This window comes from Otolemur garnettii, unplaced genomic scaffold (assembly GCF_000181295.1).
Source record: "Otolemur garnettii isolate 467f Iridium unplaced genomic scaffold, OtoGar3 scaffold00198, whole genome shotgun sequence".
In the NCBI taxonomy this organism is placed as follows: domain Eukaryota; kingdom Metazoa; phylum Chordata; class Mammalia; order Primates; family Galagidae; genus Otolemur; species Otolemur garnettii.
In genome coordinates this window covers 1,221,084-1,231,135 of record NW_003852593.1, presented here as the reverse complement: position 1 = coordinate 1,231,135, position 10,052 = coordinate 1,221,084, and the positions used below count along the sequence as shown (strand labels likewise).

Below are 10,052 nucleotides of genomic sequence, written 5' to 3'. Positions count from 1 at the left end.
GCACCCCCTAATACTGCTTTATGTTTCCCAGGCCTGAGTCCCTCCCAGAGACCTTTCCTTCTGTAAACAGTCTCTTGTGTTCAGATATTTCCTTCTGTTCCTTTTAACCTTTAAGCCTATGTTCCTTTGTGGTCAGAGCATTGTGCACACCTGTATGACAAAGGCCCTGCCTGAGGCCTACAGAGGCACCTTGTAAAGAGACAGGAAGGAACTGTCCCCAACCCACAGCCCCCCTTGGCCCTCCACTTTACCACTTCTGCAGGGGCTTCCTCTGTCCACAGTCACCTTGATGGCTGTGGGGAGCAGCCTGGGAGGCAGCTGCCCCAGGCTGTCATCCAGGGGTCTGAGAGGAGACTGCCTCAGGCCCCCACCCGGGCCAAACACAGCTCCTATGGCTTCACTGGTACCTGTAGTGGGCTCTGAGGGTGGCTCTAACCTCTGCAGTCACTGGGGGGGTTTTCTCCTGCCAGCCACTGCCCTCTCCAACATGCGCACACGTGTGTAGTACACACACATGCTCACATGCCAATGCCAGGCACCCTCTAGTGGCCCTAGGTTTTCTCATGGTTTCCTGATTATTTCCTGAAATCCACACACGTTGCAACAAATTATAGTTTTGCATAGGAGATGAGTATCCATGCTGGTTTCTGCTAGGCAGGAATTGAAAACCAAACCATTGTTCTGCATCTAAGATTCTGCAATTCTAGAAAAGTCAGTTCATTTTCAGTTTTTATGGAATTATTATTCAATTTTTCACCAACCTCCAATCCTGTAGACAGTTTTTGAGGAACTGATGAAGGAGATTGGTCCATGAAGACCCTGGTCTCCCCTTTGCGGTGACTGAGTCCTGCTGGACCTAAGAGCACACTTTCTGCTCAGGTTCTGATGACCACTGGCCATCTTGCTGTCAAGCCTCTGCTGTCTGTAGGAAATACTCCTCCTGGCAAAATTTGCTGTGAAATGCACGTCTCAGAGAGCAGAGCAGACTCAGGCAGTGTCCCGGGCCCTGTACATTCTGTCTTTTGGCTGTGCCTTGTTCTTCTGGGTGTAATGTGGAAGGTTTTGGACAGTGTCTGGAAGGGGTGGATACAGGCCAAGTATGGGCTGACACTGGAAAGGATGTGAGACAATGCAATCACTGGAGGGCCTGGAGCCTCAACCAGCAACCCCAGGACCCACAGGGTACAGGACCATATGACAGTCCCCATTCACCACCTCTAGTCCCCAGGACTGGGACATGGCGTCCGTTCTTGCCTCTCAGTCCAGATCCTGAAAAGACTGAGAGGCCAGGCCCAAAACAAATCGGTAGACTCTGCAGGTCTGTGTGCTGGGATGCTCAACCTCCCTGCCCGTTTCTTCTGACTAGGACCTTTTTCAAAGAAACCTTTCTGGTTTCACAACATGTCTGAGCTGGAAGGAAGCTTCAGGGGACACTGAGGCCCAGGGCCCAGTGTGACTGGTTCAAGTTCACGTGTAGCCTGGTCAGCACCAATTCCCCTGGGAGCTGCAGCACACACACACACACACACACACACACACACACACACACCCTACCTTCTTGGGGATGGGTGCAGAGGGAACAGCAGAGCTGGGTCCCTCAGATGGGAATTTCCCAGCAGGCCCCAGACAGGGAGATGAGAGAGCAGGAACCTGAGACCTTCTGACTACAGAACATAGTGGCTTTGTGGGCCAAGCCTTCTTAGGAGTAGGGACAGGAAGTTACATCACCAAAGAGTTCTGGAACACAACTGGTACAAGGTCCTATGTCCTTTGGCCCTCTCACCGAGATGACACCCTCTCCTTGCTCCCTGTGCCCCACTTTCCAATTTGAGGCATGGTCACGTCTCAGTGGCTGTGAGAGTGACGTGTGTGACTGACGATCACACCTATTCTTAGGTTCCTGCCACACCAGCAGCTCACAAGTTCACAATGGAATTTCAAGAAGTGTGAAAACTGCTTCTGCTAAATCTGGAAGAAGTTACAAATGCATTTTCTGAGGTTTCCACCCATTTGAAAAGTAAGTCCTTTTGGAAGCCGAAGACCCTGCCAGAGGCCTTGAAGTTAGTTTAAGAAAGCACGTGCTGATGCTGCCAGCCCAATCTCTACCATTTCTCGCCCATCTGACCTTGGAAGGGCAGTGCCCACAGCCCCTGGCCAGTCTGAGCCAACGTGAGGCCCTGTGTTTGCCCCTCCTCAGGATGCACACCTGTGGCACGGTCCCAAAGAAGGTCATCTTTCTCCCACCATGAGAAGCCCAGGACACAGAGGTTGCTGACTTCACTTCAGAGGTTCAGAGTACCCTGGCCCTTTCCCTCTTGCTGGCATGATGGAAGTAGCTGCTCCAGCCATCACAATACCTTTCAGGCAAAAAGGAGAAAGTAATGATGGTCAAAAGGGCACCTGTTCCTGGCCACTTGAGTCTGTTTCAAAGAGCCTTCCTAGTCTGGGTGCTGTGGTTCACACCTATAATCCTAGCATTCTGGGAGGCCAAGGCAGGTAGATTGCCTGAGCTCACAGTTTTGAGACCAGCCTGAGCAAGAGCAGGGACTCTGTCTCTAAATGTAGTTGGGCCTTGTGGCAGGTCCCTGTAGTTTCAGCTACTCAGGAAGCTGAGGCAGGAGGATCACTTGAGCCCAAGAGTTTGAGGTTGCTGCCAGCTATGACTCCGGCACTACTGAGGATGACAAAGTATTACTTTGTCTCAAAAATTAAAAAATAAAGAGCCTTCCTAGAGACACTTGGTGGGACACCCCACCTGAAAGAGCCTGGGAAGTGGTCATCTGTAGCTGGAGACATAGCCCCTTCTCCACCGTACTCAACAAAAGAGATGTCATGAAAGTGAGAAAGTGCGGTTGGGGCTGCAGAGTGCTCATCTTCTGCTAGAAGTGTCTGCTGATGGTGTCTGTCTCTGCTCTGGTGTTGGAAGAGCTGCTCAGTTCAGGTTCAGCACCCGGTGCCCAGACCACACTGCCCAGCGAAGCCTGCCTCTCCTTCTCTGTGCAGCCAGCAGGGCCAGTAAAGATCCCGCACAACCCCGGCCCTTGAAGGCTCAGTGCAGACAACAGAACTGAGGCTACACAGGACAAGAACAAGGGAGCCCTCAGCAGGCTGCAGGTTCCCTCCCTGAGTGTCCCCTGAGGAGGGGCTGGCACCAGGTCTGGGGGCAGCAGCCCTTGGCAGGGGCCTTGCATCCAGGAAGATGCTGAGGCATCTGCTCGGCCATGTGAGCCAATGCTGTCCCCTTCCAAAGAGCATGGAAGTTGCAGCCAAATCTAGCCCACAGGGTATGCTGTATGGCCGTGTCCCCTGTCACTCCTCCCTATGCACCTATGCGCCTGCTCCTGCATCTGTAAGCACCACCCAAAAGGCCCCTGCCCTGCCAGTGCCTTTCACCTGAATCTTCTCCCAGGGTCAGTTCCCACTTTTTTTCTTTACTGATGCCCTGGTGGGTGACCTGGGAGGCCCATAAAAGACTGCTAGAGAAGGGAGAAGGGCCACTGGGGAATGCCTACCTGCATAAGACACTTAGCCCAGCACAGGAGGCTCTCTGGGGTTCAGCAAATGATGATGGTGTCCACGGGGCTCAGCCCCAGGGCCAACGGCCATTCAACTTTCTCTAAGCTGGTATTCAGGGGGGGGTGGCTGCTTCCAACTTCCCTAGGACCCTCGGACCCTCACAGCAGACCTGTGCTTCCTCCAAGTCCGTGTTGGACAGCCCTCTTCCACCCACCAGACTTTTCAAACAATGAAGTGCTCCCTGGGGTGGGGTGGACCAGGGGCCACCCAGCCCCTCCCTCCTGGCCTTTCTCCCAGCTCTCCCAAGAGCCTTTCTGGTGATGGGGGTAACTACAGGCAGCAGTGCCCACTAGCACTGGTCCTCCTCACAGCCCAAAAAGCCACATCCTCTCAGGCACCCAGTGCCAGAACTGCCTTCTAGGAACCTTGGTGGGTGAGCCCCTCACCTTAGTCCTGGCCTTTTGGGGTGACTCCCTCCTCCCCCCAGGTTGGTGGCCCAGATCCACGATGAGCTGCTGTTTGAGGTAGAAGATGCTCAGGTGCCCAGGTTTGCAGGTGAGTCCAGGCTGTCAGTGGAGGTGAGAGGACAGTTGATGTAGCCCTTCCCCTGCCTCCTGCTGCATGGTGCCCCAGAGCCAAGCTGGCTGTGGAGCCCTTGGAATGCCCAGGTTGGCTCCAACCCAGGCCAGCACCCTTCAGGGGGCACCATGTGCTCTAGAGCAAATGTGAGCTCCAACGGGTGGGTGGAAAAGTGAAGGCCACAGGCCTCAGAGCCTGGGGATCTAGAGAGGCAGGCCCTGGGCTGGGCTGTGGAGCTAGCAAGATTTTGTTGCTGGGGGTGGAATGACCAGCACAGTCTCCAGGCCAGCTTTACCCTGTCCTCAGCCCTCCCTGCTGAGCCATTGTGCGTGTCACCATAGCTGTCAGCCAAAGTGTTTCTTTGAAGCCAGAGAGCAGTGGACCAGGACCCCCTAACACTCAGCCTCTGGTCCTGTGGAGGGTCCAGTTCTGGCCTCACTGTTGAGAGGGTGAGAGCAGGCACCGCTGGGGCCCATGGCTCCCAGCAGGGTCTGTAAGCTGGAGCATGTGCTAGTCCCCTGTGATAGCACCATGCTGGAATGGTTCTAGGGGGAAGGGGCCAGTGTCAGCAGGGCCTATACCAGCTCTGAAGGGCTGGGTGGTCAGGACAGCCACATTGGTGCTAGCTGCAGCAGCCATGCCCCTCTCTGGGGGTCCCAGTACCCTTTACACCAGTGTGCCCCGCCCTACCCGGTTTCAACTTTCCCTATAGGAAATTCTAGACAGCCCTGCAGCTCCAAGGGTCCCCACTGTGCACAGGGCCATCTGCCCCCCTGCAGCCATGGTGACCACCTCCCCTCCCCCACCTGCCACCCTGCACTGCACAGAGGGGGAAACTGAGGCCCCTGGGCAGCTGCTGGCCCTGTTCAGGCACCCCAGGGACTGGGGACCAATTTTCCAGGGAGACCTCTAGCTCCATGGGGCAGGAGAGGGGATTGGAAAACAAGGCAGCATCTGGCCCTGGCTTGCATGTTTCTGTCATAGTCTTTGCATTGAGGTGTCATGTAACATAGAAGGGGCATGAGGAAACTGAGAAACACTGAGCTAGCCTGTCCCGACCTCCTCAGCCTAGACAGTACTTTGCACAGGGCTCTGAGCTCCATGGCCCCATGGTGACCTGGGGCCCATGACAGACCATCAGCACGAAGCTACCCTCATGGGTCAGAAGTGGTGGGATCCCAGGCGCTCATATGTATGTGCCAAGGCGATGCTGGTGGGTGGGAGCTGCCCTGTCCAGCTCTCTCCATCCCTTAATACTCATCACCCCCACTTGGGCAGCCCTGGCTGGCATGAGCTGAACCTGATGGGTGAAGGGTAAGGACAGTGTGGTGGTGGCCGGCCCCTGTGGCTCAAGCGGCTAAAGCGCCAGCCACATACACCTAAGGTGGCGGGTTCGAATCCCCAGCCCGGGCCCGCCAAACAACAATCATGGCTGCAACCAAAAAAAAAAAAAAAATGGCCGGGCGTTGTGGTGGGTGCCTGTAGTCCCAGCTACTTGGGAGGCTGAGGCAGGAGACTCGCTTGAGCCCAGGAGTTGGAGGTTGCTGTGAGCGTGATGCCATAGCACTCTACCCAGGGGGATAGCTTGAGGCTCCGTCTAAAAAAAAAAAAAAAAAGGACAGGGTGGTGGTGTGGACTGGACCAAGGAGAGAGTCTGCAGGGAACTTTCCTGGGCCGTGGATATGGGTGGAGTGACTAGAACCAGGGTTGGGGGCAGGAAGCACTTCAGGGGCTGCTTGTGGGCACAGGAGGCCTCCAGAACTGGTCCCGGTAACAGTGCAGACAGTGGCAGGAAACACCCAGGGGTGGAGGCCAGGGTAAGCCTATGGCCAGGAAGGCCCCAAGCCTGGGAGGCCAGCAGGGCCTTGGTGCTCTCTCTGCCCAGCTCTCGTCCAAGGGACCATGGAGTCACTGCAACAGGTGCGGGTGCCGGAGCTGCAGCTACAGGTGAGAGGTTCATCCCAGCCAGGCCTCCTAGAGCCTGCCCAAGGTGGGGGCAGCTCCCCACAAGAGCATGAGCCCCCACCCTACCTCAGCATCACTGCTCCTAGGTGGCTTGACTATCATCTGTCTGAGAGAGGACCCACTGGTGCCCTTGGCTACCCCCACTATCTAGGGATTCTCCTGTGCCTATGGCCACACAGCCTCTGGCCAAGCCCACCTTCTCTGAGGCTCTCACTCTTGCTTAGGGCGGGGATGCTGGGCCCCCACCTGCCTCAGGCACACCCCCAGGTCATGCCCAGCCCTTGCTCCTGGCCAGTCCCCCTGCATTGAGGCGTCTCTGGATTGGGTCCTCGCCAGGAAAGACTTTTGGGTCACTGGGTGCAGGCTCCTCCAGCAGCAGGGGGTGGGAGGGAACCAGCAGACCTGAGGCCCACTGGTTGCATGACAGGGTCAAGCAGCCCTTACACCCCACCTGGAGACAAGCCCAGGCCTACAGCAGGCAGAGACGTGGGGGCTGGGTGACCCTGGAAGCCCCACCCATCCCACCCTCCCGCAGGATCCTTTGGGACAGGATGCAGGGGGGCTACGGGGACACTGGCTGCAGCTGGGGGCTGGTCCCGCCCTTCCTGTCCAGAGGGAGCTGTTGAGGTTTTGTCCAGTGCCCTGGGCAAGAGCCCACTCAGGTTCAAGGTCCTCAGGAGGGCATCACTGCCTGGTTGGCACCTGGGAGCTGCCAATGGCCCCAGAGGCAGGGTCCTGAGGTGGCAAGTCCAGATAACCCAGAATACACCTCACCCACCCAAAGGCACCTTGCCTGGCCTGTCACTGGCACAGAGGCCCTGGAAGGTGGGAGGCCTCGTGACTAGAAGGTGGCTGTGTGTGAGCCTGTCATTGCTGGGTGGCAGCATGCGTGTGCACAGCCAACTGTCTGTGCTGTCTCTAATCAAGGGTCTTTGGGGTGTGTATGTAGGCCCCACCCACCTGCATTCAGGTCTGGGAGGTGGCTGGGGACCACTGGTCCAGGCCTGGGGCTCACCTCTGGCTGCCACCCACAGGTGCCCCTAAAGGTGAACCTCAGTGTCGGCCACTCATGGGGAAATCTGGTGCCACTGCAGGGGGCCCTGAGCCCTCCCCTGGGCCCACAGGGCACTGAGCCTCCCAGCAGAAGCCCGACCACCTCTGGGTCCCACGTCAGCACCTGCCCCCTACCGCCAGCGCATTTTTCTCCTTCATTTTGTCTGTAGCCTCAGGCAAGTGGGAGAGGCGAGCTGGTTTCCACCAGCCCATTGTGTGGCTTTCCCCAAGGTCACCAGCTGCTTTGTATGTTAACCCTTTGGGACTGGGTGGCCTTGTCATCCCTGGAGTAAATGCTCATGCAAAGCCATCCTTGTCTTTGTCTAAGTGAATTCTTCCCATGGGTGGGAAATGCCTTGTCCATGGCCCCCAGCCCCAAATCAGGAGTGTCCCAGCTCCAACCCAGCTGAGTGAGCACTCCCTGACCCTTTTCCTGTGGAGCTGGGGGAGGGGGCATCCCCCCTGAAGTGACAGAGACTCTTGGGTGCCTGTTTCCGAATGAGGGGCCTATTGGCTGGAGCTCACCTCCATGACGGGGGCCACCAAAGGCCAGTGGGGTTGTCAGGGGTCTCTGGAGTACCCTCCCAGGGGAACTCACACAGACTCTCCTGGCTGGGGGGCCTCCTAGTAGTGGATACCAGCCTGCAGGACAGCCTTGACACAGGCACCAACATGACCCCCTTGCCCATAGGGAAACTGAGGCACCAAATTTCTGCCACATCCTTACTCAGCACCATGACTCCCCTTCTGTGCTGTGTACCAGTCCCTGGAAATGTGCCCCTGGGGTCCTTTTAGACCCCTGTGTCTGACCCACTCCCATACATGCCTCACCCAGGTCTGGGTCTGGGCCTGGGCTCAGTGCCTACCCCTGGCCGTTTAGGTGGTGACTGTCTCGTGTGCTGTGCTCCCTTTGTGGTCCTCCCGCACATGCATTGTCTTTTCTGGCTGACTTCAGTAGTCACAGTGGATGGTGCCCCAGTGCCATTTCTCCATCCACTCTCCATTCAGCGTACATTTGTTGGGCAGCTGCGGTGTGTCCAGCATAGGTGAGGTCCAAGTAGGACAGCCATGTATAGACCACAGCCCTGGGCTGGTGCCATGCCACCCTTGCCCCCCTTGACCCCTTCTGAGGAGCACCAGGCACCTGCCCCTGGCCTGCACAAGTGCGTGTGGCCGGAGCCAGGCAGCCTCAGCAGAGCATCTCATGTAGAACTGGCGTGTCTAGCCGATCAAGCAGGAGTAAAGGCAGCAGTACCTTTCAAAACAAACCACCCAGCTGTGCCCCCAGCTTCCAGATCCACTGGCCAGCTGCAGTCATGGCTAAGATGATCCCAGGGATGGGCTCTGCCACTTGTTACCCAAACCTGGGCAGAACTGCCTAGCTCCCTGTGCTGGCCAAGAGAGGCAGTCCTGGACTGGCCTTGCCCTTTGGAAGGAAATGTGTGGAGCTCAGGCTCCTGGACCAGAGGGCCTGGGAAGAGGGCCAAGAGGACCCCAACAAAGAATGCTGCCAGAGCAGTGCCTGTGGCTTAAAGGAATAGGGCGCTGGCCCCATATGCCAGAGGTGGGGGGTTCAAACCCAGCCCTGGCCAAAAACTGCAAAAAAAAAAAGAATGCTGCCAGGAGGTCTGGACTGCTGGGTCTGAGCTCTGGGGTCTGGCACCCTGTACCTCACTATCCCCCAGACCCTATCCCAGTCCCCTTGTGTGCTGCAGTCCACCAGCACCTCCTCACCACCCAGCAGCCCTCAGCTACCATTAAGCACCCCAGCCATCCTCCTTCCCTCTGTACCTTGGGCTTCTTACCCCTGACCCTGGTCAGCCCTGACACCCATATATCTGGACCCCAAACCTCACCCCTGCCCAGAGCTGAGCTGTTCCTCCAAGGTGGCAGGCAGGCAGATGCCAGGACTGCAGTGATAGCACCTTCCAGGGTGTTGGAAGGCTGGCACACCAACGCCCCACATCCTAGCACCCACAAGTCCTGGGTCTCAGCTTTGAGGAAACCCAGGCTCCTGGGCCAGGACAGACCAGGGGGACCTGGTGGGCTGGCTGGATTGGATTCCCTACTAGGGGCATGAGGACAGGAGGGGTCCAAGGACTTGTCTTGGCTGTGCCAGGAGTTTGGGTGCCCAGGCCACAGCCAGAAGCTGGGAGAAGGCAAAGCCCCTGGGGTGCTGCTGAGCTCATGGGCTGATGCTTCCTTTTCTTTCTTTTTTTTTTTTTTTTTGAGACAGAGTCTCACTGTGTCACCCTCGGTAGCGTGATGTGGCATCACAGCTCACAGCAACCTCAAATTCTTGGGCGTAAGCGAATCTCTTTCCTCAGCTTCCCAAGTAGCTGGGACTACACGCACCCCTAGTGCCCAGCTATTTTTTGTTGCAGTTGTCATTGTTGTTTAGCTGGCCTGGGCCGGGTTTGAACCTGCCAGCCTCCGTATATGTGGCTGGTGCTGTAACCACTGGGCTATGGGCATCAAGCTGGATGCTTCCTTTTCAACCTGCCTTGCCCAGGGCCACAGGCTGCAAAGCCCCCCACCCAGCTCCAGGCCCCAGGGACCTTCTCCAGATGATGCCCTGGAGACGGAGACGGGGTGCCTGTGTGGAAGGGCCTCTCTGCCCACAGGTCATCTAAATCCCACCCCCTGGATGTGCCATGTCCTCCAGGGTCACAGGCAGGAGAGCAGCCCAGGTTGAAGGGTTGGAAGGGAGCAGGTAAGAGGGGGACAATGGGGAGGGGTGGGGCCCAGGTAGTGGAGGTCATCCCAGGATACCACTGCAGGGAGCCTTGTGTTCCCAGAAAGCCAGCCCTATGCGTAGGACAGGAGGCACCTAAAGAAAGCAGCAGAGCCAGGTCCTTCCACTCTGGTTTTATTGAAAACAGCAGCATCGGGGCCACGCAGGGGGTGAGCACCATCCGCCACAGTCTTCTAAGACCAGC

At 57.2% G+C, this 10,052-nt stretch overlaps 1 protein-coding gene across 1 annotated transcript in view; it reads left to right on the top strand.

The window, feature by feature from the left end:
- Positions 1-7,440, top strand: part of POLN (DNA polymerase nu) — a 67,427-nt gene extending 59,987 nt beyond the window's left edge. The window contains 6 exon segments of the mRNA XM_023507703.1: positions 4,004-4,071; positions 5,981-6,015; positions 7,095-7,163; positions 7,165-7,292; positions 7,294-7,376; positions 7,379-7,440. Coding sequence (XP_023363471.1) covers positions 4,004-4,071; positions 5,981-6,015; positions 7,095-7,163; positions 7,165-7,292; positions 7,294-7,376; positions 7,379-7,440 — 445 coding nt within the window.
- Positions 7,441-10,052: the final 2,612 nt, after the last annotated feature.